The sequence below is a fragment of the Crocodylus porosus genome, unplaced genomic scaffold (genome assembly GCF_001723895.1).
Source record: "Crocodylus porosus isolate Cpor-Errol unplaced genomic scaffold, CroPor_comp1, whole genome shotgun sequence".
In the NCBI taxonomy this organism is placed as follows: Eukaryota; Metazoa; Chordata; order Crocodylia; family Crocodylidae; genus Crocodylus; species Crocodylus porosus.
Window position 1 is genome coordinate 53,880,605 of NW_017728948.1, and position 19,195 is coordinate 53,899,799.

The 19,195-nt window shown below is 41.5% G+C and overlaps 1 protein-coding gene across 2 annotated transcripts in view; it reads left to right on the forward strand.

The window, feature by feature from the left end:
* The window catches only part of KIT (KIT proto-oncogene receptor tyrosine kinase), a 79,183-nt gene that overhangs the window by 47,083 nt on the left and 12,905 nt on the right, over positions 1 to 19,195 (forward strand). Inside the window, exons 8-16 of one of the 2 annotated variants that reach the window (XM_019553391.1) lie at positions 3,304 to 3,418; positions 6,727 to 6,926; positions 9,376 to 9,482; positions 9,581 to 9,707; positions 10,256 to 10,360; positions 10,453 to 10,563; positions 12,949 to 13,099; positions 16,302 to 16,390; positions 16,736 to 16,863. In XM_019553391.1, coding sequence (XP_019408936.1) covers positions 3,304 to 3,418; positions 6,727 to 6,926; positions 9,376 to 9,482; positions 9,581 to 9,707; positions 10,256 to 10,360; positions 10,453 to 10,563; positions 12,949 to 13,099; positions 16,302 to 16,390; positions 16,736 to 16,863 — 1,133 coding nt within the window. The remainder of the gene's footprint in view (positions 1 to 3,303; positions 3,419 to 6,726; positions 6,927 to 9,375; positions 9,483 to 9,580; positions 9,708 to 10,255; positions 10,361 to 10,452; positions 10,564 to 12,948; positions 13,100 to 16,301; positions 16,391 to 16,735; positions 16,864 to 19,195) is intronic. The other variant, XM_019553392.1, reaches the window with a different exon arrangement.

Sequence of the window (19,195 nt, forward strand, 5' to 3'; positions counted from 1 at the left end):
ACGGTCAGGGTGGCTAGGATCTGGAACCAACTTCCAAGAGAAGTGGTGCTGGCTCCTACCCTGGGGGTCTTTAAGAGGAGGCTAGATGAACACCTTGCTAGGGTCGTTTGACCCCAGTACTCTTTGCTGTCATGGCAGGGGGTCGGACTCAATGATCTGCTAAGGTCCCTTCCGATCCTACAAACTATGAAACTATGAAAGAAAGTCCCCTTTCTGCTAATAATTATAAACAGTGAAAGGAAAATACTACTTTTTGATATTTATTTTCCTATGTTAATGAGGAAAAGGAAATTTGTAATAAAAATTAATTAAATCAACCACATTAATGTATCGACCATCAAGTTAAAATAGGAACAACTTCTTTAAGTCTTGTTTTTTATGCTTGGAATCCAGAACAATAAGGGTCGAATAACACTTAATAAACTTAATGAAATTAGAGATTTAAAGCATTTAATGACTGATTATTATTGGAAATAATAATACGTGCACAGAACAATTTAATGAAACGTTAAATAATTAACATGTTATAGCCAAAGAAGTAAGCAACATATAGTCATTAAGAGCCTGCCAGATACTGAGGATAATTAGACATTGGAAGTCATAAAACCGACCATAGTACATTATCTCTTAGAGCAAGACCACTTAAAGGGAATCTGGGTCTATACTTGTCAGAGCTGGCCCACTTTTCATCCTATTTACTCCACATTCATTTGAAACAAGATACAAATGATGAAAGAAGCAACCCTCTGCTACAGACCATGCCCCCACTCAGTATAAAATGAGCTGGAGCACGAATGGGAGTGTCTGTCTGGTAGCTTCACTGTTCCACATGGCAGAATAGATGCAGCTCTCCACTACCTTAAAATGGTACCCCTTCATTCCCATTAGATAGATGACCCTAGAAAGAACTCTGTAGTGGGGAGAGAGGCTACCCCAGAAGAATGAAATTGCTTGCAGAAAATTAAAATGGCCCCTTGTCTTTGGGTCCTTTAACCTGCCCTCACAAGGATACTGTAAAGGAGAAACTGCTATAACACCAGCAGATTTTAAGCTGTGTAGCTAAATGATGATTTTAAATGGAGACCTTTATTTTGATTTCACTTGTGCCACTTCATTGCTGTCAAGGTGTGATGGTATTGTTCAAGATATCTTGCTGTGACTCCACAGTCTGAACCATGGCCTGGACTTCTGCCACAGGCTGTCTCTAGTTGCTCCTGTTGCAAATAGTTACCTGGTTAATTAGTCTGGGTAGTCCAAAGAAGTTGGATATGATGCTTGCTCTCTGTGCTGGGCTGTAAGAATTGCCATATCTTGATTAGGATGGCTTGTGTGGACCTTTCACTTTTTTTGACTCCCTATAGTAGTGTAATCCAGATCACATTCCAGCTCACTGTCTCATTTTTCTCCCTTTCATGTTAGAGTACTGTTAGAGATTTTTCTGAACAGTAAACCTGCGTGTTGGTTTGTTTTCCTCCATCCAAAGCCAGAAAGATCTAGGTTCAGGCCTCTCCCAGTGTGGTACTTTTCAGTATCTCATATTTACCTTACTCATAAATTTAATTTGATGCTTTTAATTTCTCCAGTTCTTTTTAGCAGTGATTAATGTTGGATGGTTATGCTGCCTACTTCACACTTTGTATTTCAAAAGAAATGTGTACATCTGGGCCCCAGGCTAGCTACTTTTTCAAACATTCTGAATATGGCTTTTTTGCAATTGAATTTTAAAAAGAATACTTGCATCTCTTCCATGAACTTCCCTGTTGTCCAAGATGTGCACAACCAGAATGTTTACACTGAATGAGCAATGTTGCCAATCTATCTTAGCACTTTGTTTGATGCTTTGCGTGAAACATTACATGCAAATTTAGATGAAAGAAATTAAGTTCCTGTTATATGACTCGTTAGTTGGTGGTACATGATTGAAGACATGCATATGTGTGATTGTCTCCAGTTCAGTCAACAAGTACATTATACAGTGAAAAATTGGTACAAACAAGTTGTAGTGTGCAAATCTTAACTGGTATAGATCAGTATCTTCATTAGAGTCAGCAGAGCTTGATAAATTTACAACACACTAGAATCTGATCCTATCTGTAAAAAGTAACACATTAGTAAAAATCTTTCCATTTTTAATCTGTAAATTGATCAGTGCCTTTGTTGAAAGATTCAATCTAATCTTTAATCTCTGTTTCAGATATTGGAGAGGAATGGTGATAAATAAGCCTTTTAATCCAGGTTCTCCATCAAATGAATCTCTATGAAGTGTTCCAGACAAGTTTCTCAAAACTCTCTTATAGGCAGTCCCCCTTCCTAAACAAGGCTAAGATCAATCTAAATTCAATTCTTTTGCTATGTTCTCCTTTAGTGCTTGCATAATCTTTAAACAAACAACAATAATGTTGTTGTTTCTTGATTTAATAAAACAGACTATATAGTATCATAGGAAATAGAAAAAACTAACTGAAATGTTTGTTGATGTAACAAGTCAACTGTGGCTTGCATTTTAGAGTTTTTCTATATTCCTTTAAAAATTAAGTTTGTCTTGTAAATTCAGAAGCTTTTAAAAACAAGCTTTGAACACCTAAAAATACCAATAATAAAGTATTTGTATATCGCTGTTTAACTGTTGTATGTCATTTATCCATTTAGCCAGTTGCTTTCAACATTTGCATTTAATTTTCTGAGTAACCCATTACAAGCTTCTTCCACTGTATTTGCTGTGATCTTGAGAACTTGCAGGGAGGGTCAGTGTACAATAAATCCCTACTTTTTGGTCATACAAATAAATACTGGTATATTTTGCTAAAGTTCCTTTCCTGGCTGTGATATTTTATACAGCCAGATATAGTACAAGCGTGGTTTGGCAGATGCACTCAGAAAATCATGAAAAAGTAGTGTTCTCCCTACATGGCAGTTAGGTGATCTGCAGAAAAACTGAAATTTCATTAGCGTTCAAAACATGGAAGGCATTTGTATGTGAATTTCTCTGCTTTTGCTGTGATTTTAAATTCATGCAGAAACCAAGAACGTAACAAAGGTAAAGATACTTACATCTAACCCAGAAAGCCAATATAAACTTTTAAGTTGAGTATATTTTCATAGGTTGTCAACACTAGAGTGATATAATCAGTGAAATATGGTCATTCGGACCCTGATCCTGCAAACATTCATGCGCATAACTTTATGTACATTAGTCCCATGGTAATTAAATGTAAAGTTTAGGTAAGATTAGGAATTAAAATGTAATGGGATGCAGGTTATATATTGACCTGAAGCATAACAGTTCGTTTTGATTTCTTACAGCAAAACCAGAGATTCTTACTTCGGACAGACTCAGTAATGGTATGCTCCAGTGTGTAGCAGCTGGCTTCCCAGCCCCTACAGTAGAGTGGTATTTTTGTCCAGAAATTGAGCAGAGGTAAGTGAGAAGACAATAACATAAATCTTGCCTGGGACCCCTCACTTAATAGTCAAACGATAGGAAGCTGAAATAAGTTAGTTGAGAATGTAGTCAAATACAGGCAACCCCCACTTAACGCTGTTAATTGGTTCTGGAAAAACTAAGTGTTAAGTGGAACCATGCTAAGCGAAACCCATTTCCCCATAGGAATGAATGTAAATAGAGATAATTAGTTACCGTCACTTCTTGCTTCAGCTTCCTTGGTTTTCCAGGTCTATATCATTGGTTTGGTTGCAGTGCTTACTCGTTGGAGGATATTCAGTGTATATTACAGAGTAGACCAGTGCTAAGGACCCTTTCTGGCTGTGGGCCAGAATGATGCATTTTGGGTCAGAGGCAGGTGCTAAGAGCTGCCTGCCTCTAATGCATCTCTCTGCAGTGGCACAAGGAAAATGCCCGTACTTGAACACCCTGACTCTGAATACCCCTGAAGCCCTATGGACTGTACATTGCCAGTCCCTGGAGTAAACAGGAAGGGGCAGTATAACTCTGCTGTTAGCTAATGAGCTTTGAAGGCACTGTAGCCATTTACACCAAACAGAATTTGTCCCTCACTGTGAAACTTTGCAGAATGGCAATCTTAGAATAGCTGCTGGATATGGCTACTATATGTTGTATTTATTATATAATAACACAATTGTCCAGGACACAGGATAATTGGATTTCCATGTATATACAGCATGGTACATGGTAAATGTGGCTGAAGTCATTATGAAAAAAAAATAACTTCTAAAGTAATTACCATGTTTTTTCTAAGGTGACTATAAAGTTACAATTTAGCTACAGTAGTTGTGAAGCACTTTGTAACATGTCCCTCACTTCTTCCCCTGCCACAGATGTAATACTAGCAAGGCACATATTTCCTAAACGAATGATTTTTCTTAAGCCTCAGAAGTCTTTGGCGCAGATCCTGTTCCACCTCTGAATGGAATCTTTCTCTTTGTTGTGATCTTGTTTCACTCAACAGGAGCCACAAAGGTGTTAAGGTGCCTAGGTTTCTTATGCTACTTCCATTTTTTTCCTGGAAAGATCCCTAAATAACTATAGATTTGGATTATTGAGCACGCTTGAATGGATTGCTGAGATCTAGAGTGGCCATGTAGATGTCTATCCCCATCTCACCTTGGTTGTGATCCATTTCTATCTTGGAGCTGCATCAGTTCCTGATTCTTCAGAGAGAAAAACATGCAGAACAACTGAAGCTCTGATTATGTTTGCAGTATAGTTGTATAGCTCTGGCCATTTTTCCCTATTAACTTAGTGGTTAGAGTACTTGCCCAGGAAGTGGGAGAGACAGGTCTAGATCAACTTCCTCTGAGGGAATTTGCACTGCTTACAAGTGGTGTCAATCTGGAGTAGTGTAATAGCAGGTAATGACATTTTTCTCGATTATGCTTTTGTAAAGAAAACTGATTCTGGCCTAGTAGAGTTGCATCAGTGGCCTGCAGTATGCAGGGTGATCTGAAAAAAGTAACAGCAAAATCTAGCTTTTCCACTCTATCCAGCTGTATAGGTGACTGTATGGTGAGTGGGGTTTCAAGTGAAGTGTGATATCAGGACAGATTTGACAGTGGAGAAAGTAAGCTTGTGTCCTATAAGACAGGGCTGGAGAATGCTGAATATTTAACAAAATACGAGGTTTATTTTTTCTGTCTGAAAGGTCAAGGACCTTGAGGTTTTCATCTGCCAGTCCCCAAGGTTTTCTTTTCCTCTCTCCAAACACTGGTGTACATTCCTTCTGGTTAAGGAGTCTCTGCGAAGTATTCTAACAGGCCTTTTCTACATGAAGTACTGTAGTTGAGACTTATTATTTGAAGACTTTCCAAATAGTATAGTAATGGGCATCTATTATAGCCCCACTATAAGGGAGTTTCAAGCACGTAGAGCACGATGGAAAGAACCCTGTTCTCTGGTCCTAGTGCTGATTGTGCATTTTTCCTAGTGGCTTATGCACATGCAGTATTGGATCCAGGGACAGTTCTCCCTCCCAGGGCAGTATTGATCTTTCCTGTACCACAAACTGGCTCCGTCCTGCTTGTTCTCCTTCTGGCCTCTTGGCTCTTACCCTCTTTGGTGTTCAGTATCCCCATTTCAGCACTGCCTTGTCAGTGAAGAAGTGCTGAAGGCACTATTGGAATGTGTGATATCTGGGTCTGAAGCCCCCTTAATAGAAGGTGGGTCTCCCACATCATGGGCTATTGCACTAATGATGGGTACCACCATGTTTCAAACAGTTGTGGGTTGCATTTAATTTACCAACCACTGTTTCAGGAGCTGATCACAACAATTATGCATCTCCATAGCAAAATAGAATTACAGTGGAGTTTAAATTGAGTTAGAGGCCTCTGTGGTCATCCTGGATTGCATCCAAGCATGCACCATGGGACAGGCTTAGCCACATATGGTAAAAATGGGGATGCATGAGGAATTCAAAGATCTTAGCAGGATTCAGGCTGTTGTACAGGATGAAGTAGAATTTCCTTTGGTGACTCAGATGCCTGAAAAGTGCGTAAGTGCCAATCAGACATAGTAGTAAAATAGAATTTGGGTGCATCTACACATGCTTTTACATGCGCTTAAACTTTAATGCTCATTTGCCTAATGTGCATTAATATAATTAATTTAATTAATTATTGAATTAATTATTTAATTCATTATATTAATGAATATAATTTAGGCACATGTCTACACGTGCACATGCTAAGGAGCATTAACACAGTGTGTGGATCGACTTGGGACTAAAGTTAGTCCCAAATCAGTCAACTTACACAGCATTAATGTGCCTTAGCATGTCTACAGGTATGTTCAGGCATTTCATCTGTTCACACCTAAATTTGATACCTGCTTTTGCAGGTATCAAATTTAGGTGCCAGTAGCCTAAAATTGCCATTTTTAAGGCTCATTAGAGGCACACATGTGCAGACCCATACCTTTATTGCACCTTAAAAATGGCTAATGTGTCTTTAAATTCGCATGAATAGGCACACCCTTTGTTCTTAGACACCTAGAGGTGGAATAGGATCTAGGTCATGTTTGTTCCTTACCTGTGGTACCGCTATTACTCCTAAAGTAAGCTTACTTGCTTCATATAGTAGGGGAAGTATAAAGAGCAAAATCCTCAGCTCAGTTCTTCAGTGGAGTTGTATCCACTTATGTTACCTGAAGATCTGGTTGTAAATATTTAACCCTACCATAGAAGGAAGTTTAGATAATGGGGACTTCACTCCAAATATCCATAAGAAAGTAATTGCCAACATTGTTCCTAGCAGGTGTTTTGATTCACCAGCTATAACTTCATTTGATGCGAAGATCAGTTCTAAAAACTCATCGAGCCCATCATTTGGTTGGGTAGTAGTTGAAAGTACCATAGATGTCAGCTCATTCAAAAACAATGGCACTGTATCATGCAAGGCTTCCAATGATGTTGCAAGGAGTTCTGCAAACTATTTCAACTTTGCAATCAAAGGTAATGACTGAAGTGAATTTTAAAATTGCATAAAATGCTATTAAGATGATGGGATGGTTCAGCTCTTTTCATCACAACAGTTATTATAGGACCCATATATGAAATGCATTGCCTGTGTGTTTCAAGCTTTTCTACCACAATAATTTTTCTGGTATAGAGGCTGAGTATATGATAATACAGGCCAATTGCCTGCCATGAATGACAGTTTCAAAGGAGTATTTACATGGCCGGCCCCGCAGGGTGGCCCTGCCCCTGCCCATTCTGTTGCCCCTCACTGCCAAGCCACAGCCTCCCCAGCTGTGCTGCTGCCCCTCACTCCCAGCCCACTGATCCCAGCCCTGCCAGTGCCCCCCTCACTTACAAACTTCAGTTCCCTGCCATCTGGGGCCCTGATGGCACCCTCATACCCAAACCACAGTCCCCCACCCCCTATCCCTGGGGATGCCCCTGACTTGTGCCTCACACCCCCAACCCACAGCCCCTCATCCCTGCAGCTGCACCTCATTCCCAACCTACTGAACCCAGCTCTACCAGTGACCCTCACTCATCAAACTGCAGTACCCTGTCCCCCTGGGCCTTGATGGTGCCCCTCACTCCCGACCCACAGCCCCTTGGTGCTGCCAGTGACCTGCATTCCCAGCCCACAGGCCATAGCTCCCGTGCCTCTCACTGCTGACCTGCAGCCCCCCAGCCCTACCAGAGGGACCCCAGCTGTCCCCTTCCTGCCCAGGCAGGAGTGCAGCAGCTCCAATTCACACAGGCAACAGCAGAGAGTGTCTGACCCCAGCATGGACTGGAGGGAAGAGGAGGGGAGGCTTGTGGGCCACAGCCCCTTCCCCCTCTCTGCCCTCCCCGGGCAGCAGGTCCTGGCCACTCAGCCCCTCCAAGCACAAGCACCAGCACCGGCGCCTGCACTGCCGCTTGGCCACAGCTCCTTGCTGCCCCCTGCCCCTTTCCCCCACTGGAGAACCGACAACCCTCCCCTCCCTCCTGCTTGTCTCAACTGCAGCCCCCGCTCCCCCTGTGCTGACCAAATGTCTGGGGTTTTTTCTGTGCTTCTGGGGTGGGAGACGGGGAGACGATTGGAGTCAGCAGGGAGCACCGTATGGGTCTGCGTGCCTCTGCAGCTGCAGGCAGGTCCATATGTGCTCCCTGCTGCCTGCAATCACTCTCTCCCTGCTCCCACCCCTGGAGCAAAGGGATATCCTGAAGAACCTGCCCAGACAGTGATCAGAGGGCTTAAAAAGAGCGGGGACACGTCTGGGGAAACCCAGACATATAGTTACCTTATCTTGGTGGTGCATGCACACTTGAGCAAAAGCATTACAGACAGACAGACAGATTAAGCCCTTTATTATATTAGGTAGTAAACTACATTTTCTGCCTATAAAAAGATTAATAGTAATTCTTAAATGCTTGGCTCTTTATTATAACCTTTCAGAAGTTTAAAACTGGGGTCTGTTAGCTAACAACACTTATTCTAATATAGAGACAGTGTTGTCTAATGAAGAGCATCCCAGCTTGAAAACTTGGCTTCTGTTTCTGGATCTGTCACTGACTTGCTGCATAATGTTGTACAGACTACTTCACCTTTCTTGTCCATTTGCGGCCTTTCCAGTCTGTTCAGGACACAGCCTCTTTCTGGGAGGGGCTGACATCTATTATATGTTTGGATGGTGCCTAGCATACTGGGGCCCTGACTTGGAACCTTTAGGTGCTACTATAATAAAAATATTGAAGAAAAATAGTATTCCGTAAATACACTGGTTAGAAAGTGCCACTGACTCTGGGCTTCCATAGTAGCCCAGGAGAAACTGTGGTTTTGTAAAAGCAGAAACATCAAAAGATGTAACATTTACAGCATGCATATATTCTTGATTGATTTATTTTTTGCAAAAAACAAATGCTTTGCTGTTATTTTGCTTGCAGCACATGTGTTGTAGAGAGCATATCAGCCACTGAATAAATTAAGAAACCAATATTCTTATGAAAATGTTGCATTACAAGCTTTGCCTTGAAACAAATTTGATTCAGATCCTATTTTTAAAACTACACATAACAGGAAGAACCTCAGTGGCCTACAGTAGAACTTTTTGCTGCTATGTAGGAACCCTGAGTTTAATTGATTCTGATTTAATCTTTCCTAAATGAAAAGGACTAAGAATGGTAAAGAAACAAATGACTCATATTCAAGGCAAAAAAATACCTCAAGGTTGCTCTACAGCAGCACCTCATGCCACCAGCCACAACCAGTGGTTTTTCAGACCTCTGTCCATTCAGACTGGTGGTGGTTTTGATACTCCACCTCCAGGAGAAAGGGGATGCATAAATCCTGTGGGCTTAAGTACAGTGAATATTCCCAAGGGAATACCATTTGACATTTGATTAACCTTTAAATGTTGGATTTCTTGCTCAGTGTTTAAACTGAATTTCCTTTGTCTTTTTCTAGAACAAACCAATACACATACCCTTTTTACTCCTTTACTGATAGGGTTTGGAGTAGCAGCAGGACTGATGTGCATCGTAGTAGTGATTCTTGTGTACAAATATCTCCAGGTAAAATCAGATGTGTACACTCATTTTACTGGATCATTTTGTGAGAGGTTTTGTGATGAGATGGCAATTCTTTTTCTTTCTTCTTCCCCTTCCCCCAGAAACCCAAATATGAAGTTCAGTGGAAAGTTGTGGAAGAAATAAATGGAAACAACTATGTTTATATAGACCCAACACAGCTTCCTTATGACCACAAGTGGGAATTTCCTAGAAATCGACTGAGTTTTGGTTAGTTCAAATTTATTTTCCTGAGTGAGTGTTTAATATGAATTTTTCAAACACTGTAAAATGAGAACATGTCAAGCATGGCGACTGCCATCAATAAAATGTAAATAGTTAACTGTAGAAGAATAGCCATGTCTACATAGTAAAATTGCTGTACCCAACAGCGGCCCTGCTCAGTCATCTTGTGTTGTTCTGGCAGGTTGCTTCTTACACTAGACGTAGCGTAGCTGTTTGCCTGCATCCTGCCAACAGAGCTGCTGCCTGGACTTGGCTATATTTTTTCTGGCTTAGGAGGCAACCCACCAGGAGCAGTACATCTGATTTGAGGGCATCCCTACCAGGCTCAGCAAGTTTGTTGTGCTGGCATGACCAATGATTGCTAACTTTGCATGCAATTTGAAGAAATTATTTCTTGCCTTCAAGTAGTTCTTGTTAACAAAGTAGGCTTAAGTGGATTCATTTATCTAGCACTGTGGGGGTTTTAAAACATAAAGAGAACCATGAAAAACTTTTCAAGATTGTAATAAGCTATTTTGTCTGGCATTAATTAGGTAAAACTCTTGGTGCTGGAGCTTTTGGAAAAGTTGTTGAGGCTACTGCATATGGCCTGTTTAAATCTGATGCTGCAATGACAGTAGCAGTAAAAATGCTCAAGCGTAAGTTTTTGCTATGTACTTAGTGGTTTTTTTCTAACTTCTCTTAGATGTTTAGATGCTTAATTTGCTGAACAACATGTTTCTCATTTCAGCAAGTGCCCATTTAACGGAAAGAGAAGCCTTAATGTCTGAATTGAAAGTTCTGAGTTACCTTGGTAACCACATTAATATCGTGAATCTTCTTGGAGCTTGCACTATTGGAGGTAGAGTTAGCAACCAAATTACTGATGTTTTAAAACTTCTGTATTGTCAGAAGAAGAGACCTGGTGATTCCTGAGTGGTGTTAAGTACCAGGACTAGACCGCTGAAATCAGATTCCTGCTCTGCAGTAACTTTTAAATGTCTCTTCTGAGATTTCTGTTCCTGATTTTAGTCCATGTTTAAAAAATGGTAACTGTTCATAGAAACAAAGGTTGTTTTTTTTGTTGACATGGCCCACCAATTTCATGAACATCATAGAATTAGTACCTATAATATTTTCTTCATAACAAACATTTTCCTCACAAAATGTGCGGTATACATTGTTTTCAGTAACGTTAGCTTTCAAAAATAAGACAGATGTTAAAATTGGTTATTCATTAGTACCTATGATAGAACTGGCACAGGTAGCTACTACATTTCTGAAATAATCTATTGAAACTTCAAAAAAAAATTGTTAGTGAAATGGTGAAGTTATAAGCCCTAAACACATATCAGACAAAGTTGTGGAAAAGGAAGGATCTCTAAGCAAGCAAATTGTCTACATTGCACACCCGGAACATTTTCACCATATTTACTTGAATCCAAGACAAGTTTCTTTTCCCCCTTTCGACATGGAGTGGAGGCAGAGCCCCTTGTCTTGAATTCAGGGAGGCTGCTGTGATTCTGGCTCTGGCCCTAACCCCATATCAGGGCCATAGTCAGTGCTGCAGCAGCCAGCTGCCCTCTACCTGCTCTCCATAGCTTCTCTCCCCTCTCTCCTTCCCCCTTCCCTGCTGCTTAGTGTTGGGCCAGCCCTGGCTCCATTCCCTCCTGGAAATGCATCAAGTACATGGAACAGGTTGGGGAAAAGGCTGTGTGGGGCAGCAGGAGCTGTGGTTGGCAGAGGTTGTGGGGAGCAGGTGGATGACAGAGATTGTGGGGAGCAGGTGGGGGGAAGAGACTACGAGGGGCAAGTGGCAGGGGCACAGGCACCATGGGAAGGGGGACACTGCAAGGAGGGAAAAGGGTCAAGTAGGCTGCCTGCCCACCCCCACTGCGTGCTCCCCACTTTGTCCCCCTCCCCACCCGCCCTGTACTGCATGCCTCCTACCACTGCTTTCCCCACTGCAGCAGTGAGTGATAAATTTAAGATGATCCTGTGATAATTAGATTCTATACATCGAAAATTATAATAAATTTATAAATGTTCCACATATAGAACGTAATTATTGGGGAGGGGAGTCATCTTAAATTCAAAGTCATCTTGGATTCAGGCAAAAACAGTATATATTTAAGAATATAAGAACATTAACATATGCACATAAAAATCAACAAAAGAACCAAAGCTTGTGTACAATATAGCTAAATATATATGATCTACCATCTCTTTACTTCAGTGCATCTGAATTCGTACCTTAAGGTTTGGAGACTTTCTGGGTTTTATTATTAATATTATTTTCCCCCCAAGAACAGAACCTTGGCAAATCTAGAGCTCAATGTATATGCAAAACATTGAGTATGTTCATGAACTGAATGGTGAAGGGATGTTACTCAAGTGTACCATAAAGCAAAATTTCTAGGTTGAGTTGGTACATGAGGATTTTGTAAGTTATAAGCATTTGAAAATAGCATGACTATAATGAAAATCCTAATGTAATTTTAACCGTAGCCTGTGCTAATACGAACTCCATAATGATTAATCTTATGTGAAACCATTCAGATTTGAATGCATTGGTACAGAATAATCCTACAAATGAAATAATGGGCAGTGTGTTTACATATTCAAGTGTCATAGCTGCAGTTATTCATTCAGAAAATATATATTTAATCTATAAACATCCATTCTGTAGATGACTTGATTCCCCTTTCAAATTTAATTTTAATATTCTAAGATCTAGTGCAATGTAGTTTTCTGTCTCAGCAGGCTGTTCTATTTGAATGATTTTTCCTATTATACTGCTGAATATAACACTACATCATTTCCAAAACACTACTGAAGGAGTGTGAAGCTCTACTGTAAACAGAAGTGAATCAAAAGGATTAATGTCTAAAGCTTGAATTACTCTAACATTTGGAACAAATAACTTCCTTCAGGAAGTGAACAAAATCAAACAGATGTGTCTGGCCAAAAACATTATCACGTGAGGAAGGGAAAAAAAGACTTATTTGTTTAATTTTTATATAATGCAGTGCTATTGATGGGGAAAAATTAATTGGGAATGACATAGTTTTAATTGGACAATAGTTACTAGTCTGTGAATGGAGAAACTGTTGGTGTGACTTTTCTTTGACTTTCATGTCTAGGCAGTACTGCAATGGCATAACTTAAAGGACAACTTGTATTTTTGCATAAGGTTTTTAACTCTTACAGCAAAACTCACCTGCTTTTTAAATTCCTGCATCTGTAGGTCCCACTCTGGTCATTACAGAATATTGCTGCTATGGTGATCTTCTGAATTTTCTGAGAAGAAAACGGGATTCATTTATTTGCCCAAAGCATGATGAACATGCAGTAACCGCAGTTTACGAGAACCTTCTGAATAAAAAAGAGCCTTCCTGGTAAGGATGATCTGCCATCATGCAAATGTATTGTCAGAAAGTTCAGAGATGGGGGAAATCAAAGATGACTTCATAAAGCGAATCACAACAGGCTTGTTCTGTGGTATTTTTTCAAGATTGAGTGCATTTGAAAGAATAATCCCATTAAAAATCTCCTGAAAAACAACGTCTTGCATTCAAAAACTTGTCTAACTTTGTCCCAGCTATACAGTTGGTCAAACAGATAGGACTCTAAGAAGTCCTTGCTTCTTGAATGATTTCTGGACCATTACAGCTACATCATTCTTACTCTACCATTAAAAATAAGTACATCTTTACAATGTAATAAGGCTATAAAGGTTTTTAAGGTTATAATCTAAATTACTATACACACTTTCATTTTTACTTCATCAAATTGAATATTTCATTCTGTTCCTTGGCTCTAACCATCCACCTTTTTTATAGTTACAGTTTATCATTGCAAATTATTATTTCACAACTTAAATGACCAGTTTGCTTCATGCTATAGTGTTATATTCTGCATTATCATGAGTTGCTGCAGTCACAATGGCTTTTCACATCAAAAAATGATTCCTTTATGTATTTGGGAAAAGTTGTGTTAAATCTCACTAAATGTTGCGACAGGACAACATGTATCACCATTTTGACATTAGGGGTTCCCCAACTATCAACTCTCTCTCACATTATTTTGTGGTTGCTTTCTGTCTGTTTGCTGGTAAACTCTTTGGGCACCGATACATGAGCGGCAAGGCTGCTCTGACATGTTGCAGTTGCAGCATGTCAGAGCAAGCTTGATTAATCGAGTCTGCTGCAGCATGGTAACTACTGCATTGAATAAGCTTTAGTTAAAGTGGCCCTGCCGCCATTTTTAAGCATGGGGATGGTGATATGTGCTCCTGGAGGTGCCATCTGTAGACTCACATAGGGCCTTATTACACACTAATTTTAGGCAAATCCTGGACCTCTTAACCCTTGGATTGTCCACATGTTAACACCAAGAGCTAATATTAAGCTTACTTTAGACAGCTTAAAAATTACATGACTTTAGGGCAAGTTTAGCTCTGCTCCATATTACCCAGCTTATGTCCCATTAACGTGTGGCCACTCCCCACAAATGAGCCACCCAGGTTGCAGTCCTCTACAACATAGTTTCTCAGCCTGTGGTACATGTACCCCTGGAGGCACGCGAGACACAAGCAGGGGGTACACAGGTACCCCAACTCTCTCTCTCTTTCTCCCTCTTTTCGTCTTTTCCTCTCAAAACTATGGCAAAAAATTTGGTGCGTTCTGCATTGCACGGCACTTCACATTCCCCAGTAATAATTTGGTGTGCCGTGCTTTGCGTGGCAGTAGGTTCAGGCCTCCTAGCTTTGGCCAACATCACCTCTAGCCCAGGTACATACTTGAGTTGTGCACCCCGATGTAAAACAATCAACCCTACCCACACCAGATCAGACATCTGTCATATCATGGCCTTATATATATATACAACCTTTCTTCCAACGTATGGCACACATTAGTCTGTAAATATGAAATCCCCTGGAATATTGAGTGTTGGGATACTTATTAACATTTTCAGAAGTTAGGGGGTACTTGCTACTTAAAAGGTTGAGAAACACTGCTCCACAACATCCCAGGATGCAGTGTCCTGTCCCCCACCCTCCTGTTTTGTGTGGACAAACTTTCTACCCCCTAAACTCTGTTGGCCAGGTGGTAGTTCTGGCACCAAGCCAGCTTCCCCTCCCATCCCTGGGGGTGTGACTTTCCTATTTCCAAGGGGTGGGGGGGCAACAAGGCTGGGGGCCAGATCAGGTCCCCATGAGCTGACACTTTCTTCCTAGGGCAGGGGCAGTTGCTCCCCAAAAGTACCTTCTCTCACCCCTCCTACCTCCCAGCCACTGTAGGAAGCACAACCAACACCGCACACACCCCAGTCCTAAATCCCAATTTATTAAAACACGAGGCCTACTTTAATTTACTGCCTCTTTATTTCTTTTTAAATTCTTTTTTTTTTTTTCCTTTTTAATTTTATCCCTTAAATGGCTGACTTCTTCATTTCATCACCCTTTCCCCACCCCGATTTCCTTTCCAACTCCCATTTCATTACCCACCACCATCCCACTAACTCTCCGCCTCTCAGATTCATGTTCCTGCTACCTCCTCCTTTTCCTCACTCCAAACCCAACCCATCTCTCTCGTGCTCACAGAGCAGAGGTAGGAGTCTGTTTTGGCGCTCCAACCCTCTAGTGGCAAGTCACAGCTATGCAGGTGAGGGACAGTCAGAAGGTTTGCTCCAAACTGGAACAAGCATTAACACAAATCAACATCTGAGCAGCTCAGAATACAATATGTAGCAAGGCTCTCAGAAAACAGAATTGCACTACTTGAGTGTATATTTGTAAAAAGATCGAGGTTTAACCTTGAATTCTGCCAGATTCTAGTGTTGCTGTGTGCTGTCACCTTGCAACTCTTTAACACCCCGGAAGGCAGCATTTCACTGGTGGATAAAGTTTTTGGTATATGTCTCTTAACTACCCCCCAGGTTTGGCATGAGGTTGAACTTGGATTCTTTATAAAGTAACTAGATAATTTTGGATAAAAGGTATTTGTGCAGTTCAAATTGATTTTTACTTGTGTTTGTACAATTTTAAAATATATTAAATGAAATTATACTCAGCTTTCCAAAAAATGTTCTTAGATCCACATTACAAACATATGGTATTAGAATCCGTATCTTTGAATTACATGCAAGGAAGGAAGACTCATTTTAAAAACGTACAGAAACTGGCAAAGATCTAAGTGGGCTTGTAACCCAACTAACATTTGGGATTTCTTCAGTATTCAGTTAGCTTTTGTCACTAGAACTACCAAAACACAGTGAGAGAAGCTATGCTGAGTTTAAAAAGGAATCATTAGAGTGTCATCTGAAACACCTGTCCCTTTTTATTTCGGACTCTGCATTAGCTATGAAAAAGATAGATGCCAAACATTTGGGTTCTAATCTGAATCAAACTCCTAATTTTGAGAACTGTTTAATTTCTTTAGGTATACCCTTGCAATCTATGTCAAATCTCATCACTTTCTATATATGATTGTTTTTCTTCCATAAAAAACTATTAATTCAGTGTTAAATCATTGTCAAATGCTATATTCAGATTTGTTCTTAAACGTTTTTGTGCTAAAGTCACTTCTGTCCCTACAGTGATATCATCAATGAATACATGGACATGAAACCAGGAGTCTCTTATGTAGTTCCACCAAATGCTGAGAAAAAAAGATCAAGGAAGTCAGGTAAGTATGTAGCCGGGACATTTTTCCAAAAATTAAGAGTACAGATTTTTTTTTTTTCTTTTTTTCAATTTGCAATTTTTTTTTTTCACTTAATGTGCTTAGTTAAAGCCCTAGTTCAGTGTAACCAGGGTTAACAATAATGATAATAAAACAATAAAGCAGATTTATATTTTTCTCCGTTTTAGAATGGGTCGCATTTTATTTTTTCCCTCTGGCAGTTGGTGTTTATATGGCTTGAGATTATGTATTCATCTAGTACCACAATTTTGCTAAAGGCATACCAAATGTATTTCTAAGCAATTATAACTAGCCTACATATAAGTTGTTTGCATCTGTATCATTTAGGAGCATATATTGATCGTGATGTTACCCTTGCTATGCTGGAAGATGATGAACTGGCACTTGATGTTGAAGATCTGTTAAGTTTTTCTTACCAGGTAGCAAAGGGCATGAGCTTCCTGGCCTCAAAAAATGTAAGTTGTGAATGTAAGTGATAGTAAGCATCTGCACTTTTCTTAACATAATGACAGTGCTAATCCATAATTTTGCACTGAAAAGTGCTGTTCTGGTTAGAGTGACTTGTCCTTCAGGTTTACTTCACTGGTGTGTAATGCAAGAGAATAGTTGCCTATCTACTACTCAAGATAATGGGAATTGCAGCCCCTCTTTTGTGTACCATAGAACAGAGCTATCTGACATGGGAGGGATTTGGCTAAAGGAGTTGAAAACTTCTGTTCAATTTATCCACACGCACCAGCTCTGTGTCTTTAGAGTGGCTGATATGTTTCTGTTTCTATAGCACTTGCTCTACAGTAATAATTATGCGGTAGCTACTAGGGTTGTGCAAAGCTTTGACATAATATTCGATTCAACAAATATTCAGGATATTCAACCCTGAAAAGTGAAAGTCAAGTTGAATAGCAGCTGGTCAAATAGCTGTTGAATCGAATACCAGAAGTTGAATATTAACAGCGCCTATACTGGATTCCCTGGCGGGGGGAAGGAAAGTAAGGGGAGAGGGGGAAGGAGTGGTTTCATGACTGACGCGTGACTGGCCAGTGACTTGTCAGCATTCTCTGAGGTCCCTTCCAACCCCAGCCCTGGGGGAAGGCCAAAGAAAATGCATAAAAGGCAGCAGTTTTTCTGCCTTGGGGTCAGTTTCTGAGCTGCTGGTGTTCTCCAGCACCTCTGCGTCAGACCACGATGGCTGGAAGCCCTGATCTTCAACAGATTCCCTACTTGCAATGCTAGCAACAGGGATTTCTGAGAACTTGGTGCTTTTATTTTATAACTACTTTTCATGTTAGTTTATGCTTATATTGGATAGGGTTAGTAGTAACCTAGGATCTAATATATATATATAGGAATTTAGTTTATATATTTTTTTTATACATCATTCATTCTTTCCACCACACCAATGCTTCTCAATATATTATCTACACACACAAACACATTTACATAACATCCAGAAATCTAATCTGCGGCGCACAGCACACTTCGAGTTTCCAGTTTACATACGAAGGAACACATTACGAAGTGGGGTGGAAAGGCAGGTGGCCACACTGGCCAGCCTGCATGAAGGGGAGCAAGGGGGGTTGCAAGCGGGAGAGCTGCAGTTTCTCCCCCCGTCAAACTCAGATGCAGCCTCTTTCCTCCCGCTACAAGGGATGAGGCTGCTACAAGCAGTAAAGAGAGGGGAGCAGCAGTGCCACCAGAGCCACTGCCTGTGCCTGAGACTCTCTCATGTCCAGACACAGCAGCCACAACCTCTCCCACCATAACTGCAACCAGCACAGCAGCGCACTACACCCCTGTGCCACTACCGATGCTGAGCCTTCCAGTGCCAGAAGAGCTGGCGCTGGATCTGGATCTCAGTGCCCTGGCAAGGGAAGTTCTTGGGAAGGAGGGAGAATCAGTCGAGTTTGTGCTCGACACCCCTCAGGTTTTTTCCCTTTCAAGCCACAAGGTCTTTCCCAGAAGGCACTTCAGAAGGTGCCTCTGTACAGGTGAAGGCAAGTGGCTCAGCTGAATCCTCTCTTTCTTTTGCTGTGTCTCTGACTGCTGAAGAGGGGGAAAGTTCAGCAGCATCCACAGATGCACCCGCATGCCAGAGGGAAAGGCCTAGTACTAGCATGGTCTGGGATCATTATGAGTTGGCAGATGATCCCGCATTTGCTATCTGCATGCACTGCCGAGCCAAAATCAGCCAGGGCAAGGGAACAAAGTGCACGATCACCTCGGGGATGCTGAATCATTTCCACAGGTACCACCCCTTTGCCACAGAACCGGCCCCGCTCACTCCACACCCCCATCCCCCCCACAGCAGAGGCAGGGCACCCTGGAACACTGGGGGCAAAAGGGACCAGTTGCAGACACGAGCAAGGTCACCCAGAGCACTGGGGAGATGCTTGCTCTGGATGGCCAGCCCTTCACCTTTGTTGAGTGGCCAGGGTTCAGGTGGCTCCTGGCACTGCTGGCTCCATCCTACCAGGTGCCCTCATGTACCACCTTCAGCAGGACGGTGGTGCCCTCCCTATATGATGCATGCAGGGAGTGCTTGAGGGAGGAGCGGCACAAGGCAGGTCCGCAGGTGACCATACACTTCACCTCAGACATCTGGAGCAGCCAGGGTGGAGATCATGCCTACCTCTCCCTCACAGGGCACTGGTGTGGCCAGTAAGGCCATAGGTGGGCTCTCCTTCACGCCAAGGTGATGGAAGAGTCCCACACTGCAGCAGAGATAAGGAGAGCCATGAACCGCATGGTGCAGGGGTGGCTGGGCATTGGGCAGGCTGAGCTCACCCA